The sequence below is a fragment of the Portunus trituberculatus genome, chromosome 48, assembly GCF_017591435.1.
Source record: "Portunus trituberculatus isolate SZX2019 chromosome 48, ASM1759143v1, whole genome shotgun sequence".
NCBI classification, from domain to species: domain Eukaryota; kingdom Metazoa; phylum Arthropoda; class Malacostraca; order Decapoda; family Portunidae; genus Portunus; species Portunus trituberculatus.
This window is the reverse complement of record NC_059302.1, coordinates 6,975,925-7,003,549: the sequence shown is the minus strand read 5'-3', so window position 1 is coordinate 7,003,549 and position 27,625 is coordinate 6,975,925. Positions and strand designations below refer to the sequence as shown.

The 27,625-nt window shown below is 37.7% G+C and overlaps 1 protein-coding gene and 1 long non-coding RNA gene across 11 annotated transcripts in view; one reads left to right on the top strand and one right to left on the bottom strand.

Annotated features, from left to right (window-relative positions):
• The first annotated feature begins 219 nt into the window (after positions 1–219).
• LOC123498549 lies at positions 220–7,241 on the top strand. The gene is made up of 3 exons (XR_006672709.1): positions 220–605; positions 1,815–2,149; positions 6,511–7,241. It is a non-coding gene; the product is annotated as an uncharacterized LOC123498549 (long non-coding RNA).
• LOC123498546 (cystathionine beta-synthase-like) overlaps positions 5,099–27,625 on the bottom strand; it is a 44,850-nt gene continuing 22,323 nt past the window's right edge. For 6 of the 10 annotated variants that reach the window (XM_045245737.1, XM_045245741.1, XM_045245736.1 and 3 more), the window contains exons 2-13: positions 21,509–21,573; positions 20,747–20,853; positions 20,482–20,619; positions 20,042–20,256; positions 19,499–19,645; positions 16,214–16,346; positions 15,595–15,687; positions 15,217–15,400; positions 14,886–15,020; positions 12,948–13,141; positions 12,254–12,268; positions 5,099–5,358 (exon numbers count right to left, since the gene is read on the bottom strand). In XM_045245737.1, the coding sequence (XP_045101672.1) occupies positions 5,240–5,358; positions 12,254–12,268; positions 12,948–13,141; positions 14,886–15,020; positions 15,217–15,400; positions 15,595–15,687; positions 16,214–16,346; positions 19,499–19,645; positions 20,042–20,256; positions 20,482–20,619; positions 20,747–20,853; positions 21,509–21,573 (1,545 nt within the window). In that variant the 3' untranslated portion in view covers positions 5,099–5,239. The remainder of the gene's footprint in view (positions 5,359–12,253; positions 12,269–12,947; positions 13,142–14,885; positions 15,021–15,216; positions 15,401–15,594; positions 15,688–16,213; positions 16,347–19,498; positions 19,646–20,041; positions 20,257–20,481; positions 20,620–20,746; positions 20,854–21,508; positions 21,574–27,625) is intronic. The other 4 variants (XM_045245740.1, XM_045245743.1, XM_045245739.1 and 1 more) reach the window with 2 other exon arrangements.

Sequence of the window (27,625 nt, the reverse complement as noted above, 5' to 3'; positions counted from 1 at the left end):
GGAAACCATACTGGCAATCAGAGAGAAGGTTGTGAGCTGATAGATGCCTCATTATCTTCCTATTAAGGATAGACTCAAAGGCTTTAGAAAGGCAGGAAATCAAAGCTATAGGGCGGTAGTTAGAAGGATTGGAGTGGTCACCTTTTTTAGGGACAGGTTGAATGTGGGCAAACTTCCAGCAAGAAGGATAAATAGAAGTAGAGAGACACAGATGAAAGAGTTTGACCAGGCAGTGAGCGAGTTCGGAAGCACAGTTTTTGAGAACAACAGGAGGGACTCCATCCGGACCGTAAGCCTTCCGAGAATCAAGGCCAGAGAGGGCCCAAACAAATTTTTTATACTGCCCAATTAAGGTAAAAGAGGATGAGGAGGAGACGGCACATTTCACCACTTCACTAAACAAAGAAGCTTCAATTCATCAAATCTAACCAACCGAGCCATTTCGAAGCCGATAATGAAGGGAGCCCTCAAGGAAGAGAATGTAGTAGGCCTCTAATTCAATATAAGGTTCTAAATTGGGAGAGGCGTAGTTTGCTACTTCCCGGCAACTAGGGGAAGGTGGATAATCGCCCCAAGCAAAACGTACCTTAAGACGGACCCATGTGGTAAGACGGAACCCCTTTCTAAATCCAAGCATGAAGGGCGTTTCAAAATTTTACTCTTAGATGTCCTTCACGTCGCCCCACAATGACGCCATCACTACCAGTAGACAAGCTAAGTTTCTCTTGCGCTTCAGAGGAAAATATTTGTCATTTCATGCAGTGCTGGTGTTATAAGCACAAGACACGTACTGTTTGTTTTATATTGAAATAATTATCATAATGATTTAGTATTTATGTTATACATGCCCATGAGTGTATACATGATATATAGATGCCATAAATTGGCATAGTAAACATAGATACTTTGGTAAACATTTCGATATTTTAATGTTTATTAATGGGGTAAGATGGACCCCATGAGAGGGGAAGAGTGGGTTTGTTGTGCTAATTGCAAAAGCTGGGCTCATGAACAATGTGCAGGGACAGATGATGATGATGATGATGTTCAGGAAGAGGTTTTTGTGTAATTTATGTCATTAAGTTGTGCAGAGATAGATGATAATTTTTAATTTTATTTGTACCAATAAATCTGCCTGGTGAGCATTGTGAAGAGTTATGATGATGACGAGGAAGTTTTTTTTTTTTTTTTTTATCTGTGCTTTATGCCAATAAGGATTTTTTTTTTTTTCATGCTCAGCTTGCGGGGTAAGATGGATCCCTGGGAGTCCGTCTTACCCCATCATTTTATTTTTGGCCCAAGAAAAAATATTATTTTGTAAATTCTTGTGCTTCACTGTTTTCCTTCAGAAACCGTGACCCTGGTCGAAGGTAACATCCCAAAGCACTACAACAAACCCACAAACCCCCAAAAATCATATAAGTGTGGTTTCAAGACTCAATATTTTGTTAAGTACGTGGTTCGTCGTACCCCACCTTCCCCTATTTCTTTTGTCTTGTTTTTTTTTTTTTTTTTTTTTCCTGTTTTGTTTGCTAATTTGAATTCATTGTTCTCATGCGTTTTGCCCACGAAAGTACACTTTTAGAATGACCCCAAAGTTATTCATGCATTTATTGACAAGAAGACAACTGAATACTGACTATTATTTATGGGTGTTGATGGGGCGCGCAGGTAAATATTGTTAGATTGGCAATTCATGTGGTATTTGTAAGGCAGGACGGAGCAGTCGTCTTTTGTATAACCAAAATATATGAATCCTGCTTTTTTCAATAAGCATATTTGAGTAATGACAAACAATGTAATGTTTCTTTCAGGATAGATAGTAATGAAACAGTCTTCGAGGTCCCGACCGAACGATTGAGAACATTGAAGCGAAATGAGACCTACTCTGACGTAGTAGTACTGCGTACTATGCTGTCAGTAGTGGAGTGTAGTGTTAAGACTGCGGATGGAGTTCACGATTAGTCCCTGTTGCCTGTAGTTTAGTACAAGACTCTTGGACTGTTGTGTAACCCTGATGCAAATGACATGAAAATACTTAGGTTGCCAACACACCTCAGAGTTATCGTGGACGGCAAACAACCTCGATGTAAGAACAGAACAACACTGTGAAGTGGCAACTGGCTATGCGAGTCCTTAATCAAGCAAGGTAAGAGACAATATTCATGTTTATGCAGCTATATTGTATCGTAATAACATTTAGATTTAAGTATGATCATTGGTAGTTTAGTAAGCTTTCTATTTTTTTTTTTTTTTTTTGTGATGAACCGTACTTTGGAATGCCTTTATTAGTTCAAAGCTCTCAGTAAGTTCTCAAGGCAGGGTTACGATCATTCAAGAGTCAACAAGTGTGGTCACTTACCGAAGAAAATTACACACACACAAAGAAGAGAAAGAGGAGATTTAATACTGTTGAGCGGTTTGGATGAAGTGGATAATGAGCAAATGATGTTGAGAGAAGAAAATTTAAATAGAACTACGAGATCGCATAATAAAAAGATAGCCAAGGGGATATGCTTGAAAGGTGTGAAGAAATATATTTTCCCACAGATGTGTGGAGGTGTGGAATAGTCTGAGTGAGGAGGTGGTGTCAGCGAGGAGTGTGCATAGTTTTAAAGGAAAGTTGGATGTGTGTAGATATGGAGAAGGGGCCACACGAGTATGATACCCAGGCCCTGTGGAAATTACAACTAGGTGAATACACACACACAGAGAAAGAAATAAGAAATTTTAGAGATCGTGGAGTCTTAAAATACAGAAAAAGTAAACCTAACAGTGTTATAATAGGTTAGGTTAGATTAAGTTTGCTTTTGTCTAGTTTGTTGGGAAACCGAAAGAGATCAAGTTTGGCATTTCATAAAAAGAAAAAAAAAAAAAAAAGGTCTAAGGAGACAAGCGACCATATTTGGCCAAGGCTGGGTAGTAAATTTTTACCACAAGACCATTAACAATCAAATCTAGAGCGTAAGAAACAACTGCATTGGAGAAAATATCACATGGATAAAGACTGGACGAGACAGAATAATATTGAAATAGTTTGGATAAAGATGGACGTGAACAAAATAAAGAGCCTCAAGAAAATGAATTGATAAGTGAGGCCAAGGAAAAATGCAAACAGATCAGAAAAGAAAAACAATTTCTACAAGAAGGTTAAAAATAAAAGGTTGATAGATAATGAAAGAAAAATAAGTTAAATGTTCAGTAGCATACATAAATATCAAAGGACTAATATCAACATTGTGTGAGTTAAATGACTACATTGCGATTAACCTGTCAGATCTCACGAGTGTTGCATAAAACTGAATGAACCAGAAAATATAAGAATTGCAGGTGGTAATTATGATGTGTGGACAAAATCTAGGTATAATAAGAGAGGAGGAGTGATATACAGGCCCTAACCAATTTGGCGCTCTGGCTAGAGTTTAGGTGCCGCCCTTCTTACATCACAATAAATTTCACTGCTGGTGTACGTACTCACAAGAAACTAAATAGCTTTATCTCGAACATTCTTTTATTTAAAGAAAGCAATTGCCCAAACAAGATACATAGAACAAATTAGTAAGAAATAATAGAAAAATATGAAATGAATATATGAAATACAATATAAATAGCTTTGTCTTGTTTTTTTTTTTTTTTTTTTTTTTTTCCCTCCCCTGGGCACCAGACAGTTTGGGACGTTTTGACATTGTTTTTGATCTTGCTTTGTGGTCACGTCAAAAAACTACAACCCCCCTCCCCCGGTTGCAGGTACAGTTTAATTAGTCGAGGGAGGGGGGATCTTAGGAAAGTAACATATTATTATTATTATTTCTATTTAGCTAATAGACTTTGCTATGCAGTTAAATTAATATGGGCTTATTATCTCCATATTAAGACACATTGCGAACTAGTTTTAAGAATAGTGGAAGTTACATTTTTTTCCTTCCCACATCTGTGGCACCCTCTGGATGGACAGTGCTCTTAGCATTTGTCTATAGTACTGCCTATGCCACGGACTGGCCCTGGTGATGCTACTGACACTGAATATATCTGGAAGATGTAGAAAAATGAAAAGGTATGGCTGAAGTAATCACAGTAAAAAAATTTTAAAAAGAGCAAATAGAAGGAAAGAGATTTTACAGTAGCATATGTCCCACGAAAAACCAATGCAAGGAATAAGGATAACAAGATAATGCTAAGAGATATTGGCAACTGTCTAAAGATTTTAAAAGATATCACTTATTGGAGACTGTAACAGTAAAGAATTCTCTTGGAAAAATGAACCATGGAAGGGGATGAAGAATCATGAGAAAATAAGTTGCTAAACATAGTACTGACTGAGGTCTTGTCTACATAGGTAAGCTTTGATCAGTATGACACCAGAAATGAAAAAAAAATTAGCAAAGCTTTGAATAGGTTTTCTGTAATGGTTAGCAAAGTAAATATTTAGGCTTTGCTGTTGCTTGTCAAGGTCAGGCAGTGGGTGCGGCATGAAGGTGCTACTAGAACGCACAAACTGACAGTGTGCAGCAGGCCCCATGACCTGTTAATTCTCGTGTGCCACCAAGACTGATGTTTTTCTTCCATGTTTGATCTATATTTTTATACACCTCTGGATCCTCTCTGTCATTGCCAGGCTATGACTGCCCAGTCCCAGTCAACGTTGTTTTGAATAGCAGCATAAATGCACATGACAGGCTTACCCACAATGAGCCAAAGTTTACTGAGCAAAGCTCGCTCTTGTGGACGGGGCCTAAATTTACGATCCAGTGAACCTGATTGCTTAATACAGGACTTGGAAGGGAAAGGACAATGTGGACATACAGGCTTGTTTATGTGGGACTGTAGAGACACAAGAGGACACAGCATGAAATATTAAAGAAGACAACTTGTAGAACAGATGTCAAAACAAATAGCCTCCTGAATAGAAACATAGAAATGTGGAACAATCAAGATGAAATGGTGATTCAAGCAAAGAATATAGATATATTTAAAGCTAAGCTAGATACTTATTGATATGGAGACAGGACAGCATGAGCATAGCTCTTTTCCTGTACAACACAGCTAAGTAAAAATACACAGACATGCAAACACACACAGGTTTTCTAATAACACAAAGTTTGTTATCAATAATATAATGCATGACCTTTATTTCAACATTAACATCAAGTGTAAAATGACAATGCTTATAATGTGCTGACCCTTACAAACATATGGCAATAAAAATAGAATACCAAATGCAGTAAAAATCTATGATATTTTATTCCTTTTCAGTTGTTTCCTTCTGGTCCCTTTGGTGTTTTGTTATGCATGTTAGAAGGTCAATCTGAGTAATGATACCAATGCAAACTTCCTTCTCCACAACACTGTTATCCATATCTGCAATGAAACATTTGTTTTCTTTATAATCTGTTATATAAATTTTGCTCAGCAATCAAGAAAGAAAAGCTGTCCTTATACAACAGCAATTTCAGCTTTCAGTCACTAACCACTTTTGACTTGTAGTTTCACAATTTAATCCTTACAATAAATGAGGATTTAAGAAATATTGCAGTTTAGTTTTTACTGAAATAAACATTTCTTTCAAACATCTGATCTCTTTTTCTTAATTGATTTACCTTACATCTACTTCTATTGGGGTGTGTCACAAAGTAAAATTTATTAAATTTGAAAGGTCAATTCATTATGAAAGCTTAATCATAAACTTACCAAGAATTACTTAAATCTAATCCAACCTTAAATTAAAACTAAGGTTAATATAAACTAAATGTACCAATTGTAAAAAAGAATAACCGTAAGTAATATAGAAAAAAGATGCTCAGAAGATAGGAAATATAGATCAATTAAATGAAAGTAACATCAGAAAAATAGTGCAACAAAATAGTAAGTCTTATTATGGTGGAATTATGATGACATCATAATTCCAAGTAATTTTTTTCTGCTTTCAGAAATGTATCAAATCAGTGGTTGTTGTAATAAATGCCTCCTGTTATTTAAGAAAAATACAAAACTTAGTGCTTTAAAGTATGTGACATGAGGGATGGATGTCAATCTTTGAGAACTCACTTTCATGTCAAGAGTTGATGATTTGGAAAAGATGTCATATGAAACATGAAAGGAATGAAAATGAAGAAATGGCCTCACATTCAATTTTTAGTCCAAAATACATAGGTATAATAGAAAAGACATTTGTTTTTTAAGAAAAGGAAAAAATAAAATGAAAATAACAAAGAATAAAGATAATTAGTTGTAAAAGTTAAGAAAAAGAACAAATTTGCTTTGTAATTGTGTATCTTCATCTTAAAGATTAAGAAATAGGTAATCTATATAATGTTTTTCTGATATTAATATCTATTAGTGTCCCTTCTTGTTACACAAACTGATGTTTACTCTTAGGGTGTGTCCACACAGTTGAACACTATTTGTTAGAGACTGTTACCATGTAACATCAGGAAGAGGAAAAGAGCACTGATAACATCAGAAGCAAACACCACTGACTAACACCTGGTGTTTGTGTTCATTTTTTTTCAGTTTGGACCTTGGAAACTGCCAAGATAGAGGTGTGGAACTATAACACTGCCAGGCCCATGATTCAAGAAGTTACTGGTATGTGTTTACTGCATTGAATTATGTGCTTTGATCTCATTTGTTCTCTCAACACATCTAACCATACATGTATCTAGGGAAATAAACTGTCATTGGGATGGAAGACAGACTGTGTTGTTTCAGCAATTTCTCTGCTTATGGAGTGTCAAACCAGATGCTTATAAAGAAAAGAATAAATTTGTGGAAATTCATGAATCTTTGCAAATGTTTTTGTAGTTTGTAAATCTGACTTTTCTTGCAGTTTACGTAAAATCAATACACGAGACACTTTTTAATTCCTTTTATGTAAGGAGTCCTTGTACCATTTCCTTTTTTCACCTTGTCTTCACAAAGTGCAGGAATTATATTGCTGCATAAGTGCCATTTATTTATATTTTTTATTTATAATATTTTTTTTTTTCTTCCCATCTTACTGCACTCCATAGTAGTAATGTTGAATGGTACTTGAGGCTGACAACAGCCACTACTTTATTGAGACCAGATTAACACTGAGGGTGATATTTTTAGATCTCTACATAAAAATGATCTGGCAAAGTTAATCACCTCTGTGCTGGCTTTGGGCATCAGGAGGAGGTAGTAGACACCTACTGAAACAATAGTTTACTCCCAGCGAGATCTAATAGCACTATAGTCTGTCCGTTTTTATTATCTCAGAGCAAACCATGTGTTCGGTTGGCAGCCCTGCCTCACCTCTGCTCTCGCTCAGCCCCGCTGAGACACAGATTCATTAACAAACATTTATATTTATTCACTTTACTCAGTAACGACACAAACATTTATATTTATTCACTTTACTCAGTAACGAGACTAACGACACAATCTGCATCTCAGCGGGGCTGAGTGAGAGCAGAGGTGAGGCAGGGCTGCCAACCGAACACACGGTTTGCTCTGAGATAATCAATACAGACAGACTATAGTTCAGAGGGTGCCATGAACCTTTCATTAAAGCTAGTCATGATCTCACTGAATGTTTCCTTTTGTGTCTCATAACACTAGGCGGCAGTCACAGCCTGCACTCTTAAAGACAACTCTCTCTCTTCACACAAAACTACATGCACTTACCACACACACACACACCCTTCACTTAAAACTTGAAATACAAAATGGTGACTCCAAATCCATCCTCGGAGTCTCCTTCTGGGAAGGGCACCAGAAATGTTTCCAGATTGGAATGCTCTCTCTGTGGTGACCTAAAATGTCTTAACACCTCCCTCGACTTTTTCTTCACTAAATTTTGCAACATTTGCATTCCTAGATCTAATTTTCTATCTGTAGAACACCACCTCTCCTCTACTAAACCTCATCTTTTCCTCACCGAAACACAGCTGTCTGAAGCAACTGGCAGTAGCCCCTTTTCTGTCCCCTCCTACTTTCTCTATTGTCATTTTCATTCTAAAGCTGGATGTTGTGTCTATGTGCACAACAACTTGAACTTGCTCTTGTGCCCAAGCTCTTGAATCTTCTGAGTTCTCCACCATCTGGCTTAGACTCAATAGTCACTAGATTTATCTGTGCTGTCTATCCTTCCTGTAACTCCTCTGACTATAGTAAATTCTTTGACTATATAACCTCCAAAGTGGAGCACATTCTGTCCCTCTATCCTTTTGCAGAGATCTCCATCTTTGGAGATTTCAATGTTCACCACCAGCTTTGGCTTTCCTCTCTCTTCAATGACCATCCTGGTGAACTAGCCTTCAACTTTGCTATCCTTCATGAACTAGAGCAACTGGCGCAACACCCTACTTGTATTCCTGACTATCTTGGAGATATGCCCAACATTCTTGATCTTTTCCTTACTTCTAATCCTTCTGCTTATACTGTTACCGTATCTTCTCCGATGGGCTCCTCTGATTACAATTTCATTTCTGTATCTTGCCCTATTTCTCCAATTCTTACTCTGGATCCCCCAAAATGGAGGTGCCTCTGGCATTTTGCCTCTGCCATTTGGGAGGACCTGAGGAGGAATTATGCTGATTTTCCCTGGAATGATTACTGTTTCCATGTCAGAGACCCAACTCTGTGCTGAACACATAACAGAGATGATAGTGTCTGGCATGGAGGCATACATTCCTCATTCTTTTCTCAACCTAAACCTTCTAAACATTGGTGTAACACAATCTGTTCTTGTGCTATACATGATAGAGAGGTTGCCCACAAAAGGGACTTGAGCCTTCCATTTCCTGAATATCAACTTGCCAAACAGTTTCATAAATAGAAAATGTCAGAAACTTTCAGACTTCCACTCTCCTCGTGATTTCTGGCATTTTTTTTTTTATACCATGTGGGCTTTTCACAAATTTCTCTAAAAAATAACCTCCTATCTTTCAAACTAGGAAACCGTTGCCCCGAGTGAGGAAGCCCAACCTACACTCGGACCATGGATCTGGCCAAAAACATCTCCAACAACTTTACTTCTTTATCTTTCCCTCCTTTATTTCATCCTGATGGTACCACTGCCATCTCTTCTGTCTCTAAAGCTGAATGCTTCTCTCAAACCTTTGCTAACAACTCCACCTTGGATGATTCTGGGCTTGTTCCTCCCTCTGATTATTTCATACCTACGATTAAAGTTTTTCGTAATGATGTTTTCCATCAGAAGGCTTATGGACCTGATACGGTCCCTCCTATTGTTCTCAAAAACTGTGCTTCTGTGCTTGCACCTTGCCTGGCCAAACTCTTTCAACTTTGTCTATCAACTTCTACCTTTCCTTTTTGCTGGAAATTTTTGCCTACATTCAACCTGTTCCTAAAAAGGATGATTGTTCTAATTCCTATAACTACCATCCTATAGATTTAATCTCTTGCTTGTATAAAGTTTTTTTAATAGATCCTCAATAGGAAGCTTCTTAAACATGTCACTTCACAATCTTCTATCTGATCGCCAATATGGCTTCCGTCAAGGTCGCTCTACTGAAGATCTTCTGGCTTTCCTTACTGAGTCTTGGCCATCTCTTTTAGAAATTTCAGTGAAACTTTTGCTGTTGCGTTAGACATATCAAAAGCTTCTGATAGAGTCTGGCACAAAGCTTTGATTTCAAAACTGCCCTCCTACAGTTTCTATCCTTCTCTCTGCAACTCTACCTCAAGTTTCCTTTCCGACCTTTCTGTTGCAGCCGTGGTAGACTGCCACTGCTTTTCTCCTAAATCTATTAACAGTGGTGTTCCTCATGGTTCTGTCCTACCACCCACTTTCTTTTTATTATTCATTAATAATCTTCTTAACCACACTTCTTGCCCTATCTACTCCTATGCTGATGATACCACCCTACATCTTTCCATGTCCTTTCAGAGACGACTAAACCCTTCAGGAAGTCAACAGATCATGCAGAAATGCCACAGAATGCCTGGCTTCTCAACAGATCATGCACAGATGCCACAGAATGCCTAACTTCTGATCTTTTTAAGATTTCTGATTGGGGCAGAAAAAACTTAGTAGTATTCAATGCCTGAAAACTCAATTCCTCCATCTATCAACACGACACAACCTTCCAGACAACTATCCCCTCTTCTTCAATGGCACTCAACTGTCTCCCTCTTCCACACTGAATATCTTCGGTCTGTCCTTTCCTCATAATCTTAACTGGAAACTTCACATCTCATCTCATGCTATAATAGGTTCTATGAAGTTAGGCGTTCTGCAGCGTCTCCACCAGTTCTCGCCTGTCCAACTGCTAATCTGTACAAGGGCCTTATCCGTCCTTGTATGGAGTACTCTTCCCATGTTTGGGGGTTACACTCAGGTTTTATTAGATAGGGTGGAATCAAAAGCTTTTCGCCTCAACTCCCATCCTCTGACTGACTGTCTTCAGCCTTTCTTACCACCAAAATGTTGCATCTCTTTCTATCTATTTTCATGTTAACTGCTCTGCTGATCTTGCTAACTGCATGCCTCCCCCCTCCTGCAGCCTTGCTGAACAAGGCTTTCTTCTTTCTCTCATCCTTATTCTGTCCAACCCTTTATTACAAGAATTAACTAGTATTCTCATTCATATCTTTCACTGGTAAACTCTGGAACTCCTTACCTGCTTCTGTATTTCTGTCTTCCTATGAATTGACTTCTTTTAAGAGAGAGGTTTCAAGACATTTGTTCCTGGCTTTTGGTTGACTCTTTCAGACCTTTTAGGGAACCTGCAGTTCCCGTGGGTCTTTTTTCCTAGCATTTTGTTGCCCTTGGCAGTGTTCCCTCTTGCATAAAAAAAAAAAAAAAATCCAATTTTTTCTACTGGAATTTGCCAAATGAACAGAGTTGAAATTATGTTATACAACATCTGGTAACACTGTTTATTGTCAGATAATTTTCTTTGATGATTAAGATGTTATCTTGCTAAACATCACATGGTAACAGTGTTTGTCCAATGTGTTTCACCGTATGGATACACACACTCTTACTTTCTCCACCTTGCATTATTTACTAGTAAGCTCTATAACATCACTTTACTGTATTTTTTCATCCTGAATATATTAGGGCATCCCAGAAAGTAATCTGCTCATATATTTTGCACTATATCTCTAGAAATCAGTATGCTTATATTATTACATTTTATAAAATGCTACATAGACAATGTTTAGGCCTTTGCACTGCATTGCACTGGACTTGTATAGGCTGATGATAATGATGATGATGATTTTTGTTCATAATTCTTATTTCAATGTATATTTACACATTGTTTCCCCATAAATTTCCAGCTGAAAAATATTCTCTATCCATACAACCAAGTCCACTTAGATGAAAAAAACAAAAAAACAAAATGATGACCAATTCCACCATGTTAGCAGCTTTTCCCAGTTTCCTTGCTGCATCCCCCCCTTTTTTTTTTTTTTTACCATGTTAGTAGCTTTTCCCAGTTTCCTTGCTGCATCCCTTTTGTTGTTTTTGTTTTTTTTTAACAAGCAATAAAAGAATAAGATATCTATCAATTTTCTTCTAATCCATCCTCAGTGTGTAGTCACTTTGTTTTTTAACCATTACACATTCCACTTCCTAACTTCACTTAACCAATCTGTAAAATACTGCTGTAGTTCTTGACAAGATAATGACTGCTACTTTGTTTCATCAGTTTAGCATGGTCTATACACTTATTCATGTAGTTCTGAGTCAATCTAGCACATCATTTATTTAATTAGTTTGTGATCTAAGCAAATATTGATCAGTCTAAGCTTTTCATCAAGCAACTTCAAGGTATCTAAAAGTTATGAGAAAATCTTTTAAAGTGGCAAATTAATGGTATTACTTTCCTAATTGTCAAGGTGGATTAAATCCACTCATTCATTCCCAGCACTCTGCTATGGAAGCTCAGCTCATTTCTTGTTTAAATATATGAATTCATAATGCTTTATTAATGTTGAGTGTGTGATATTTGTGAAGTGACTGTCAAGTGCATTTTTAAATCGAGGCATATCACCCATTCTTTTCTTTCCTGTTATTCTTTTCATGCCCAAGTGTGTGTGTGTGTGTGTGTGTGTGTGTGTGTGTGTGTGTGTGTGTGTGTGTGTGTGTGTGTGTGTGTGTGTGTGTGTGTGTGTATTGAGGGGGTGGGGGGGGAAATGGTTGCATGTCATGATCTGATCAGTGTCAGGGAAGGAGACAGTATGTTAGTGCAGGGCGAATGGAAGCAATTAGAGAATCAACAATTGGTTGCAAGCTTCACAAAATAATGGGTCTCCTTACCAGGGTGTGCCCTGCCTGTTGAGATGATGTCAGGAGGAAGAAAAGATAATAAGCACCACTTGCATGGAACATGATAATCACTGTATAAGAGTAACTACTATGGAATATCTTTCAAAGCATTTTTATGCTTCAATAACAAATAAATATGTGCATCGTTATATCTTAATTTTCAAATATGAACTAGACAAAATAAACGTATAAATATCTATATCTATATATATGCAATCAGTTTATTTATTTCAGTCATCTAACAATAAAAATTCATCATCATCATTAGCATTATCTATCTAATCTGATGCCCATATTATTCCCAGAGGTTGAATTTTCTACTTCTTTCTCTTCATTTGTTTAATTCTTGCATTAGCAACATTTAAATGAACATGGCCTTTTGTTTTCTCTCTCCACTTCTTTTATGTACTATGCTTAGGACAAGAAAAATTAACATACTCAATCTCTAATTTCATGATAAACAAATTATCCTCAATAGTGGAGATGAAATGAGAGAATGGATGTCAAGAAAATCATGAAATATGCAAATGTGAATGTAATTGTACAAGAGTTATTAAATTATTTTAATAGCATCTTTCTTTGCAAGAAATGTAATATGTTAAAAGAAGAAAAACAAAGTAAATGCGATCTATTACTATTTTAGAAAGAAAGAAATTAAGTTGGAGTAATAATAGTGCATACTTACACAGGCGCTGAGTGTGGACAACCAAAGCAAAATGGTCACGGTCCAAGATGCGAGACAGCTTCCCAAGGGTTGTGTCCAGCTTGATCTTTCGGAACTGTGAGTATAGTGATTGCTGGACTGGACTGGAGCCTTCAATCTTAGCTGATAAAATCTTTGCCATAAGTGAACCTAAAGTTACCACTCCCTGGATCATCCTGAAAGTTTTGAATATAGTAAAAGTAATTAGCTTGTAATATATAAAAGATGTATTATAAATGAATCTTAGAATGAAACCTTTCATATTTTATGTTAACTTTGATGAGCTTTTTATTTATAAGTCAAAGAACTACTCTATGATCAACAATGTTTGAGAGAGAGAGAGAGAGAGAGAGAGAGAGAGAGAGAGAGAGAGAGAGAGAGAGAGAGAGAGAGAGAGAGAGAGAGAGAGATAGGGCAAATTAGCATAGCAGGCTCTGCTGAATTGTAGTATTGTAACCAGTGAGGCTGAGATATAGTGCATGGAAGTATATCAATGGTACTGAAGGGTGTAGTCACAACTTGTGAATTCATTCACACCTTTTTTGAGATTAACTCATTATTCAGAAATAATGTGAATGTATGTGCTTTATAGCATTGTCTTGGCCACCACTTTTGTACAAGGATGCCAGCTTTGTATATACAATTAATCAAGTCTGATATTTTAGATGTCTTAAAGACGGTGGAGTTCACAATAACAGATGTATAATTTGTTCCAGTGTAGCATTTGTTACGGCAAATGTGCATTATTATGGTGATTGAAGAACAAGTGTTCAAAAAATTAATTGATTCCAGAGAACCAGAAAATATACAAAAATTTTGAATTAAAAAAAAATTGTGTTATGGTGTCCTCATTTGTTCTTAAAATATATATTCTTGACCAAAAAAAGGTGATACTCTTGTTCTTATTTATGATTGATCATGTGTGATGCATGAGGCTACTGATATTGTCTGAGAGAATGAACCAAAGAACCAGAAAATATCATAAAGTTTCAAGATTTTAGAAAAACACACCAAAATGGGCACATTTGTACTACTATGTATATGGGAGGTAACACAACAAATACAGAATGCCCTAAATTATATTAATTTTTTCTCCGTCTCTGTCTTCTTATGATCTATGGCTAGTGGAGGGATTGGTGAATGGCAGAAATACAAGAAAATGTGTAACTGCAAGTTGTGCTGCTGCTTGCTAAATTGAATGTTTAGGGCATTAATTCATGGAGAGTGGTGCTGATGATAAACAGGTGAAGAGAAGCTTCCTCATGTGGCATGTTTGTTATGATTAGATTTTCAAAGACTATGTAATGTCACAGGATCCACTGTACACCTAACCCTCCATTATCACGTGAAATTGGTACTGCACGATAGCAGAAATTGCGATAATGGAAGTGAAGAATAAATTGGAAATAAATAAATTGGTGCCTCAACCCAAAGATTTTCGTAAAAAACCAGCTCTGAACAACAGAATACCATGTGCAAGACTGAGGGGTGGTGGTGGTGGTGGTGGTGAGCAGAGTGACCAGAACCAATCAGCTCCCTTATTCAAATCACGTGATGTGAATACACAGCGATGACTGGCTGCTGGCTCCTCCTCCTCCTCATGATCCTCATCTTTCTCCCCGTCCACCTCTTCCTCCCCCATCTAAACATTCGTTGGTGTGTGGTTGGGATATGGGTAGTACTATTACTTCTACTACTACTACAGTGGGTGTGCGATAACGACTTTCCAGATGAGCTAAAACTGAATTTTGCAGATTTTCGTAAGTGCGTGATAATGCCTAAACACGATAACGGAAGGGCGCAATAACGGAGGGTTAGGTGTACAAAGTTCAATTTAACCAGCTATTATCAATGGTGTTTTTTAAATGACTTGTCTGTCAAAATCTCCCATTCAACTAATGCTGTTAAGTCTGGAGTTACCCTTCTTGGTCCACCACAGGGAGCTGGTCATATCCCTCTCGCTGCATGATGGCAATGGCATCTTGGCAAGAAATGCTTGGCAGAACTGTCAGTGGTGCATTAAGATGCAGTGTTGATACTTTCATGTTTGACCACCTGTAAAATGTGTAAAGAATTAGCTTCCTGCTGCTGTTATGTATGGATAATTTTCAGACCTCAATTTGTCGTCTTATAAACTGCACTTAACTTCTAATAACACTTCAAAATTAATGTCATCATAAAAAAAAAAAAAAAAAAAAAAAAAAAGTTCAATCCTTCGTAAGTTGTACCCATAGTTAACATGTATACTGACCAGTGCTTGTTCTTTGTATCTTCATCTTCTTTGATAAAGTCTCTCTCCATCATCCACTTGTCTGACAAGTGCTTGGTCATGTAGTTACGGATTGAATCTGGTAAAACCACCACACAGCACTGGCCAGTCTCCAGTTCTGCTGCTGCTGTCATTGCAGCTTGCATGGCTGCTCCACAACTACCACCTGGCCATGATTGATGAAAATAAACTGTTATATCCACTATAACATTCTAAGTCCAAATGTAAAATAAATAGCCATTATATACTGCAGTACAAATATAATGTGGCATTATAGCTATAGTAAATGAGAAAGGGGGGATGGAGAGGAAAGAGCATAGAAGGAATTAGTAAAAAATGTAATCTAAATCTGTAACTTACCACACAGGAGTCCTTCTTCCCTGATCATGCGGCGAGCCATGTTCAATGATTCTTTGTCATTTGATTTCAACCACACATCAACTAAATCACGGTCTGTAACATATACTTTGTATCATTACCTGATTTTCCTGAACAACTTTGAATGTCCGTAGAATTTTTATATATGCACTTATTATATATGTAAAACAATTCATTATAACTACCACCAACAGGACTAAAAGAACAATCCCCATGGTTAGTAGGGAACTGTATACAAGACACATTTGTGTGGAAAATATCACCAAAGTTATTATGACTAGTAAGTACAAAAATAATTTATGTAACAATCCTGTTAAAAAGGTGAAAATAATTAATTTTATTTAGCAACTGATAAGAAACTTCCTTAACAATAATATACAGCAAATATTAATGCATAATATCTGCTGCAAGGTATAACTAAGTCAATCAATATTGCATGTGATTAGATATTACTTAATACTTCAAAACATTACAGTTATGCTTTATTTCAATATAATCTTTGGAAATAAGTGTCACAACAAATAACAATGATGATTTATCTGGTTTTGACTGGAAGCATAGCAAGATGAGTGCATATTGCTGAAGGAAAGGGTAAACTCACCAAGAACATTAGGAATAAAGTCATAGCCAATGCCCTCAACCTCATAAGCAGTGACATCACTTTTATTCAGCTCCTCAGGTACAGCAAGGATGGAACCCTCAGGATCCACTCCAACAATTTTGCAGTCTGGGATCTGTGGCAAATGGCCAAAGAATTGAACAATTAATGTAAATACAATAGAATAATTAAGCATACTTAAGGGATATTTCAAATTCTTTAAATTGTGAAATATAAAATAACAACAAAGATCATTATAATGGATTTACAAAATATATATGTACATATTACTAGGTTGATATTTGCAAGACCTATGATAGGTAAGACAAGATAATATACATGTATACTTGCAAACACACACACACACACACGGCCCGGTAGCTCAGTGGCTAGAGCGCTGGCTTCACAAGCCAGATGACCGGGGTTCGATTCCCCGGCCGGGTGGAGATATTTGGGTGTGTCTCCTTTCACGTGTAGCCCCTGTTCACCTAGCAGTGAGTAGGTACGGGATGTAAATCGAGGAGTTGTGACCTTGTTGTCCCGGTGTGTGGTGTGTGCCTGGTCTCAGACCTATCCGAAGATCGGAAATAATGAGCTCTGAGCTCGTTCCGTAGGGTAACGTCTGGCTGTCTCGTCAAGAGACTGCAGCAGATCAAACAGTGAATTACACACACACACACACACACACACACACACACACACACACACACACACACACACACACAGCAGGTGTTGGAGCCCAACCTAGACGTATGTACATGGGGGTATATATATTTATTTGTTATTATTAGTATTATTTAATTTTTTTTTTTTTTTTATGTCCTGGCCTATAGCACCTGTAGGCATACTTGAAGAGTATATGTCGGAAGTGCTGTTAAGCATGCCCATTAGTGGCGCAAGCGACTTTATTTATAGTGGTACCCATATTAGGGCCCATATCACCACTCAAGCACACCTTTGGTGTAACCACCTAGAACCTGGGTATCATGGTGACATATAGGTAACTTTTAAACCACTCAACAAATGGTATAGTTTCAAAGCGGTATGTGGTGGGATTCGAACCTACGCGTGAATGTCTGCCTGATCCCATGCTCACCACCTTATCCACTACGCCATCGCCACCTGTTGGAATGAGGAGATTGATTGATGATAATACAGATGACTTTTATGGATTTAGAGAGGAAAGATGCAATATGAGGAGGCTGATAAACATGGAAAGAGAGATAAGATACATGAAGGAGGTGATGTCAAGTTTTTTAATGGACAAACGGGACAGACTGATAACAGAAAACATGGAGACTCTAACTGTAAAAAAATAAACCGGAGAGAGATGGAAGTAATGGGTAATGCTGGACAATGGAGCGAGGAGGTGTTACAGATGACTATGGTAAATACAATGGATTAGTGGGTGAAGGAGTCAACAAGGTACAGGGGAGAAGAACTATTGTAGCTTGACCTAGTATTCACAAAGAAGCCAGACATCCCTCCCACCATACAATATCTTAGTCTAATGGGAAGAGTGATCATGTGACATTAGAGCTAGAAATACAGGAGGAGGATGGGATAAGATACAAAGATGACTACAAAAAAGAGAGATTAAATTATGCAAGAGCAGATTTTGAAAAAATAAGAATTTTTTTTTCTGATATTGAATGTAGAGACATTATGTATGGGAGGACAATACAAGGGAAATATGAAATATTCATATGGTAATTTAACAAAGGAGTAAAGAAATACGTACCTATTTATAGAGTTAAGGAAAATATGCACGCTTGGTACAATGCTAGATGAACAGAAGCTAAAAAGGCAAAAAGATAAAGCTTGGAAGAAACTCATATAACAGGAAAATGACAATAACAAACAGCAGTATAAGGATGCAAGAAATGAATATATTAGAGTAAGGAGGGAGGAAGAAACTTTGAGAAAGATGTGGTGTGAAAAAGTGAACATGAACCCAAGCTTTTCTACAAATTTATAAATGGTAAGATGAAGAATAAGGAAACAATAGAAAAATAATTAAAGGAGGGAAGACATACCAAACAGAAAAGGAAATAAGTGAAATAATGAATGAAAGCTTCAAAACTGTGTTCACTGTAGAAGAGGATTTTACAGAACCAAATAGGACATTGCACTGCCGAGGATTGCAGGAAATCATAGTGCACAAAGAGGATATTAGAAGATTATTAGATAATTTGGATGTCAGAAAAGCAATGTGTTCGGATGGTGCATCAGGCTGGGTGCTAAAAGAATGTAAAGAGCAACTGTTGGATCCAATTTGGGAAATGATTACAAGTTCATTAAATGAAGGGAAAGTTCCACTAGAATGGAAGAGAGCCTATGTAATACCGATATTTAAAGGAGGAAAGGCAACTGAGCTATTAAATTACAGACCGGTGTCACTCACAAGTGTTATGGGGAAGTTGTGTGAAAGTTATCAAAGAAAAATGCATTAAACATCTGGAAGAACAAGTTATATCGAACAGACAACTTGGATTCAGGACAAGATGGCCCATGTGTATCGAACTTAAGTTTCTACTCACTCAAGAGAAATAGAAGAACTGGAAAGCAGAGATGGATGGGTGGACACAGAAAATTGGAACCCCCAAAACACACAAGTAAGATATTTGTATTATCATATAAAATGTTGACTAATATAAGAGTGGCATTTCAATTCATGGACAAAGACGTGATGAAAAAAATTATCACAAGCATGATGCATCCAAAGCTGGAATATGCAGCTGTGGTGTGGTTCCTGAGGTCTAAAAAACATATAAGAAGAATAGAACAGATTCAGAAGATTACTACAAAGGTGGTGCCGGAACTAAAGGACCTAATATATGAAGAAAGGCTGAAGGAAATGGGACTTCCAACCTTACAAGATAGAAGAGAATGAGGAGACCTAATAACAATGTACAAGATAGTCAATGGCATTGAAAAGATAGACAAGGAAGACTTGGTACTAATGACAGAAGATAGAAGGACAAGAGGACATGTAAAGAAGATTAGGATAAGGCAGTGTGTGAAGGATACTGGAAAATGCAGTTTTCCACATAGAACAGTGGAAAAGTGGAATGCACCGAGTGATGAAGTTGTTACAGCACATAATGTGCATGACATTAAAGAAAAAATGGATAAATGGAGACATGGAAGCAGGACACTAGGAGCCCTGCTCAAACCTTGTACAACGCAACTAGGTAAATACACACACACACACACACACACACACACACACACACACACACACACACACACACACACACACACACACACACATTAATGTTTACTCACTCTCTCCTTCAGCTTTCTTGCAATGCCAGTGATAGTTCCTCCAGTGCCTGCCCCAGCAACAAGCATGTCAATGTTTCCTCCAGTCTGTTGCAGGATCTCCTCAGCAGTCCCCTCATAGTGAGCCATTGGGTTACCAGAATTTTTGTACTGTTGATGATATATTTCTCAGTAAGGATTATTGCAGAGAACTGATCAGAGAGAGAGAGAGAGAGAGAGAGAGAGAGAGAGAGAGAGAGAGAGAGAGAGAGAGAGAGAGAGAGAGAGAGAGAGAGAATACTCTAAAAATACATAGTAAATGAAAGCTTACTTTTCCATTTTAAAATGAAATGATGAAAGAATATAAGAAAGGTCATATAGCTTAATTATATAATGGAATGATAGATTCCTGAACATTATTATCATAATTTCAAATTACAACAGACTCCTACATGGGTCCGGCTTGGTAACTTTCAAAGGCAGCTGCCATGTGGTAGGGTTTTCATCTGAAGATCTCAACTTTTGTGTGGAAAATGTAGATAAGGATGATATTTCAGAAATATTTACCTGATCAAGGATGATTGCACCAGGTATTTCTTTTTCTAATCTCTTGGCGACTGAAATGTGGGATTCTGGGGAGTCCCAGGAAGCAGAGGTTGGGGTACGCACAATCTCCGCTCCCAATGCTCTCAGGACATTCACTTTCTCATTACTCATTTTTTCTGGCATGACAATTATGCACCGGTATCCTTTGACTGCTCCACATAGTGCCAGACCAATACCTGAAAAAAAAAAAAAAAATTGTTCATAATGGACTGCTCTCCATTGATCTGTGCATAATGTGCCACTGTTCACCGAATGTCAGTGATTCTATGGGTGTATCTCAAATAGTGCACTTTGTATCTGCTCAAATTTCATTCTATTAACACCACTTATACTGCTGTTATTAATGAAAAATACAAAATAGGTTAAGAAAATGGAGTGTTTTGATAAATATCGCCACATACCTGTGTTTCCTGATGTTGGCTCAATAAGGACAGACACCCCTGGAGTTATAAGGCCCTTCTTCTCAGCATCTTCCACCATTCGCAAGGCAATACGGTCCTTCACACTACCTCCAGCATTGAAGAATTCACATTTTGCATCTGTAATGAACAAGACATATACATAGTTTGAAAATACAGACCAGGTTTTTGGATGTAGCAATTCTTATGTTCAAGCAATATAACACCAAATGTTTGAAATATAAATTGCAGAGTAATATTTACTTACAGACATCACACTTTAGACCAAAGCTCTTGGGGATGTTATTGACCTTCACTAGTGGTGTATTGCCAATGTGTGAGAGGATGTTGTCCAGCGTTCTCAGGCTGTCATTTCTGTTGAGAGCAAATGAAAACTTAATAATGTGTGTGTGTGTGTGTGTGTGTGTGTGTGTGTGTGTGTGTGTGTGTGTATGTGTATGTATCTATATGTATGTATGTATATGTATATATATATATATATATATATATATATATATATATATATATATATATATATATATATATATATATATATATATATATATATCCTTAATGTAGAAGGCTTCCTTCCTATTACCATTACCTAGCTATTTCTTCCCTATATGTTACTCAACTAAGGATAAATTTCTATCCAAGGAAGCTTCACTCTAAAATTTACTAATATTTTCTTTTCAAAGATAATATTGTGTCCAGCAGTTAAAGAAACTCCCATGCAAAAAAGTTGAGATCTTAGTAGCTGTAAGTCAAGTTATTAGTATCTGATTGTGAATATATAATGGGAGAAGAGTGATCAGGAAATATGAGAAACATTAAATACTGAGTCTGTAAGTTGGAGTTTGAGAACCATCTTTACAACTAGTATTCAAGAAATTTTAATAGCATATACAGATTTGATTCTATTCAATATTATGTTCCTAAGATAAGACAGTCACAGTGATATCCTCTACTGAAGCTATGCAAATCCAAGGAAGGAGTGAAGTAAATCTTAATAAAACTGTCCTGTGCTGACCTGTTGTAGGTGTAATCCATGGTTGACATCGTTGCGGGAGGAATCGATGGGCTGGAACGAGTTGCCTGATGGAAGAAAGGATCAAATGTTTAGTTTCTTTGATGAATCAACTCATGGGCTAAGAGTGTGTGTGTGTGTGTGTGTGTGTGTGTGTGTGTGTGTGTGTGTGTGTGTGTGTGTGTGTGTGTGTGTGTGTGTGTGTGTGTGTGTGTGTGTGTGTGTGTGTGGAGGGGGTAAATATATACATCATAATAATGATGGGGATACACACATTCTTGTATATCAAACAAGATATTTCTTGTAATTGCCACAAAGGAATGTCAACTCACTAATAATGTCTTGTATTATTGATTTCAATTCGTTAATCTATTCTCAAACACTAGTGAGGTGAGTTTTGTTTGGTCAGTTCTGATAATTTAAATGAAAAGTGATTGGTGAAAAAAAAAAAAAAAAAAAAAAAAAAAAGCATACTGGTTCGCTGCTCACTGATAACCTAGTAGTGTCCACCCACCAATACACGTGAATGTTAGTGAGCTGTAGTCTAGATAGTGAAAGCTCCATGCCCCATATGTCTCTTTCACTTACAACCCCTTCAAGGATCTCCATGGCAACCGAGTGATACAGGAAGACTCGAGGCCCTTAACTCCAGCCACGACCCCAACACGCGTACCTCTTACCTTGTTATCAAGCTCCTCATTCCCATCATTATCTTTCCCAGTTACCTCTTCACCTCACTTTGGATTTTGAATAAGTATGCTTACTGAACTGAAACTGACATACCAAACTAGATATGAATAATATTTTCTTCACACTATAGTACGTATATGATTTAAATTTTTTACTGTACTATGTGACAAGTTTAAGATATGAAGAAATTTAGTGTGTGTGTGTGTGTGTGTGTGTGTGTGTGTGTGTGTGTGTGTGTGTGTGTGTGTGTGTGTGTGTGTGTGTATTTACCTAGTTGTAGTTTTACAGGGGGCTTTACGCTCGTGTGGCCCGTGTGTGTGTGCGCACGTGCGTATTTACATAGTTGTAGTTTTACAGGGCCTGGGCTTTACGCTCGTGTGTGTGTGTGTGTGTGTGTGTGTGTGTGTGTGTGTGTGTGTGTGTGTGTGTTACTTTGTTACTTTTTACTTGGGGTGTTTGCTCAAGGCTCCGCTCCACTGCGAGGCAGCGCTCAGCAGAGCCTCCCTCAAAAGCAACTAGCATCTATAATTGTCTTTGATTTCCATGCCGTTAAAATCATAAACTTCCTTGAACAAATATGTCTTCAATTTCTTTTTGAAGATATCGATCCTGGCACAACCTTTGATATCACTCGGCAGTTTATTGTAAATCCTTGGTGCGCATCTTGCAAATGCTCGGCATCCCATGTCAAGGTTATATCTTGGCTCATGTAGTCTGTATGGGTCTGCATCGTGTCTCAGCTCCATCGTAGTGTCATGGTGGAATGTTTCCAGTAAGTTCCTCAAGTACTCAGGTTTTCCAGACTGTAATGCCTGATGAGTCATAACACTAATCTTGTACTCAATTCGTGCTTTAATTGGCAGCCAATGCAGATCTATCAATACAGGTGTTATCCTCTCACGAGGAGAGACGCCTGTAATCAGTCTGGCAGCTCTGTTCATGACAAGCTGTAAGTCTTTTAAGAGATACTTAGGCAGTCCATAATACAGAGAATTGCAGTAATCCAGTTTGCTTATCACATGATTATGAACCAGCATCTTCGTAGTTTTCTCATCCAAGTATTTTCTGACAAAACCTATATTTTTCAGATGGTATCTTGCCGTCTTAACCACCTGCCGTATTTGATCTTTCATAGATAAATGACAGTCCAATAATACTCCCAGATCCTTCACTGTATCACGAACACCCAAACTGTTACCATCAATATATAATGTGGACATATCAATCCTCTTTAAGTCCTTATTCTTACCCACTATCAAACATTCAGTCTTGTTTTGATTAAGTTTCAACTGCTTGGATTCCATCCATCTACCAACATCATCCATAATAAGTTTTATCTTTCCTTCAACATTATCTACATTGTTCAAGGTCATGTAAAACTGTGTGTCATCAGCAAACAGTTTGAAGTCAATGTCATGTTTTCTTAGTATGTGTGATAGTTCAATAGTATATATACAGAACAGAATAGGACCTAAAACACTGCCTTGGGGTACTCCTCTTTCTAAAATCTTCTTGTCTGAGAAAGATTTGAACACAGTATTGCCTGTTTGCAAGATAACTTTCTAAATATGTTAGTGCATCTCCATCAATACCGACAGACCTGCAATCTAAAAGAAGCAATCTGTGAACAACTGTGTCAAATGCTGCACTTAAGTCCAGTAAAATTAGCAAACCACATTTTCCTTCATCCATCAGGATTATCAGATCATTGATAACTGAGCATAAAGCTGTCTCAGTCGAATAAAGTTTTCTATAAGCCGATTGATTATCCGGTAAAGCCTGCACTACTTTCAAATGGTCGAGTAATTGGTTTAATACAGCACTTTCAATAATCTTCGATAAAAAGGTCAAATTAGATACAGGTCTAAAGGAACTCAAGCACTGCGTATCCATTTTACCCTTTACAATGGGCTTTATCAATGCCATATTTCAGAGACAGGAAAGGTATTGTTCATGAAGCTACTGTTTATAATCAGTTAAAAATTTCCAGAATTTCACAGAACTTCTCACTCTGAATAATATCACTAATAGGTAATGGGTCATTATCGCAGTAGGTTATATTAACTTTATGTACAATCTCCTTTACTTCATCCACACTTACTTGCTTAAAGGAGAGTAGCTTAGCCCGAGGCGTTGGCATACTCACGGGTATTTCAAGCTCCTCATTTCTAAAGCTCTCCACAATCGACTTTATCTTTTGATCAAAGAAGTCAAGGAACATATTTGCCAGCACAGTGTCATTAAACCCTCAGGCAACTTATTTATTCTCCTGTTACCTGTCAAATTATCCAGTATCTTATATAATCTACTAATGTTAGACCGTGACTCTAATGACTTCTGTCTATAGTACTGACACTTTCTCCTCTGTACAAGTTTGTTTAGCCTGTTTCTCATGTCCATATATTCCTTCTTGCCTCTTCTGTTCGTAGTCTACGCCACCTTTTTTCTTTCTTAGCTATGGAAATTTCAGTATTAAACCAAGGTGCATGATCCCTTATCTTAATATCCTTTTCATGAAGTGGACACATTTCATTGTATTCTTTTTTCATGTTGCCATTATATAATTCAGACAAACAAGATTCACATTTCTCAACTGCTACTCTTCCATGAGTACACACATCATCCTTTCTTAACTGAATGGCCTGTGACACTTCAGCTATCAGCCGCTCAGGGTCAAAATAATTTTTCCTACGAAACACTAATCGCTTAGTGTACGTAGTTTCTTTTTTACAAGATATTTGAAAAGTAACCATCCTGTGCACCGGTGAAATCCTGCAGATTTCATCAACATTTACTTCTCGAACAAGATTATGATCTGAGTCACAGAAGACCAAGTCAATTACATGTCCACCAGCAGATGTTGCTTTTTCTACTTTATTGTCTAAATTAAAGGATTTCATCATATCTTGAAACTCCCTCACTATATAGTTTTCTTGTTCATCCATTCTTATATTAAAATCTCCACAAATAAAAATATTAACGCTCACCATATCCAGCAGTTCCAAGTATTTCCTGAAATCGTCAATAAACGACCGGGCACTTAGGCTTGGAGGTCTATAGACCACTATAAACATAGATTTTCTACCACCAAGCTCACAGCTAACTTGCATATGTTCAAAGCTCTTCCATTTTTCTGACTTATCAACCCTAATTTTATTGCATGTTCTAGAAAGTAAAAGACCAACACCACCACCTCTTCCTTCTTTCCTTGGTATGTGCACAAATGTATGAGTGTCAGGGGTTATTTCTTTAATTTTCGCAGTATCATATTCACTCAGCCATGTTTCAGTCAAAGCAAGAATATCCAGACTTTCATCATTAATTAAAGTTCTGATTTCTGTTGTCTTGTTTCCAACTGACTGAACATTTAAGAAACCACATTTCAACATAGAGCTCACAGCATTAGTAGCCATGATCTGTAATATTTCTGATCCTGTCAATCTCACTTTCCAACACAATACAGCAACTATTATTTGCCGAGTGGTCAGTATTCTGTTTCTTAAACCTCACACAGTTTATGCATTTCTTCTCTGTAGATGTGCAATCCTTGGACTTGTGGTTGCTTGCACATTTAAAGTAAATGGGATGCTCACCATTTTTCTTGGCATTGCAGTTCGTCTCTGTATGACCATACCTTTGACAATGGTAACAGATAAGTGCATGATACCTGTCGCGAACCTGGTAAACTCCCCACTCAAGCTTAACCCTGTCCTGATGCTGATGTAACAGCTGTCTTATCATTGGATCACACTTCATGATGTAATGAACTGTGCCCCCTGCTGCTGGTTTGCAAAAAATATTCGCAATCTTTGACTTGATATCAGGAACTGCTTGAAGGTAGTCATTTCTCGCAATGATTGTATCAATGATACCCTCCTTAGTCCTTATGGACATTACATAACATTATCTTGGGTTTAATTTTCTGAACTGATTTAGTTGTCAACTTTTCAACATTCTCCAGTTTCTGGGCTGCCTCATTTCTTAGACACTCTGACAAAATTCATCACAATTTTTTTTGCCATCATTAGCAAACTTTGTATCATTAATTTGCATTCCATCCAAAGCATGAGAAACTTCATTCTTTAGATTTGCTTCAGAATCCTGAGTTACCTCTACAACAAGCAGGTTCTTTTTCATTCTCCTCTTCCTCTTCACGTCCTGCCAAGGCGTGGAATGTTCTGAGTCAGCTGAATTCAGCGACCCAGTAACTCCCGCCAAGCCTTCTGTTGCCTCATCGACCTTGATACTTATCTCTTCCATTCTTGCCATCTTATTATCAACTATTTCCATCATCTTGTCAGCTATAGCAGTAATGCTTTTCAAATCAGACTTAAATTCCTCAACATCATTGATGAATTTCTTCAGAGACGACACCTCAATGAAGCAAACATCGCACAGATACCTCACGTTGCGGATATTTTCAGATTTAATCCCTGCCAAATTCACACATTTCGTATGAGCCAACCGGATACACAGACAACACTTAATGAACTTTGCTAGGTCTCCAGAATCAGAGTTAAACTTATAACAGGACGAAGGTAATAATGCTGAAATGGCATATTTCTCCGCCATCTTGGAGTCTTCCACTCCTTTTCACTTATTTTCTATCTAGCGACAACACTTTCCTTAAATGTTCCTGTTTTTTTTTTTTTCATCAAAGGACATTCATACAACACTGTGCTCACTGAGAAGTCAGTGAGAGCCTTTTTTCATGCAATAATATGCGTAAAAAAGCGGAGCACCACTACAGAACTCGGTCGTCTGCTGGTCACCCAGCCAGTCTTCCCCATTACGGAGCGACCTCAGAGCTCATAGACCGATCTTCTGGTAGGACTGAGACCACAACACACTCCACACACCGGGAAAGCGAGGCCACAACCCCTCGAGTTACATCCCGTACCTATTTACTGCTAGGTGAACAGGGGCCACACATAAAGAGGCTTGCCCATTTGCCTCGCCGCGCCGGGACTCGAACCCGGGCCTCTCGATTGTGAGTCGAGTATGCTAACCACTACACTACGCGGTGTGTGTGTGTGTGTGTGTGTGTGTGTGTGTGTGTGTGTGTGTGTGTGTGTGTGTGTGTAACCTATTTTTATTTACCTAGTTGTGTTTTACAGGAAAAAAACTATGTTCGTGCTGTCCTGTCTCCATACCTATAGTCATCCAGTTTAGTGTGTGTGTGTGTGTGTGTGTGTGTGTGTGTGTGTGTGTGTGTGTGTGTGTGTGTGTAGGTCAGTAGGTAGCTAAGGTAACTAGGAAGGTAGTTGGATAGGCAAATCACTGGAGTGTGGTTTCAGGTCTCAAAGTGACTGTAATGTCGAAAGATGTGCAAGTGACATGGAAAAAGGGGTAAACCAAGACAGACTGAGTAGGCAGTAAAGATAAAGGAAAGGGGAGGAAGGAAGACTGATACCCATGAAGGAAGATGAT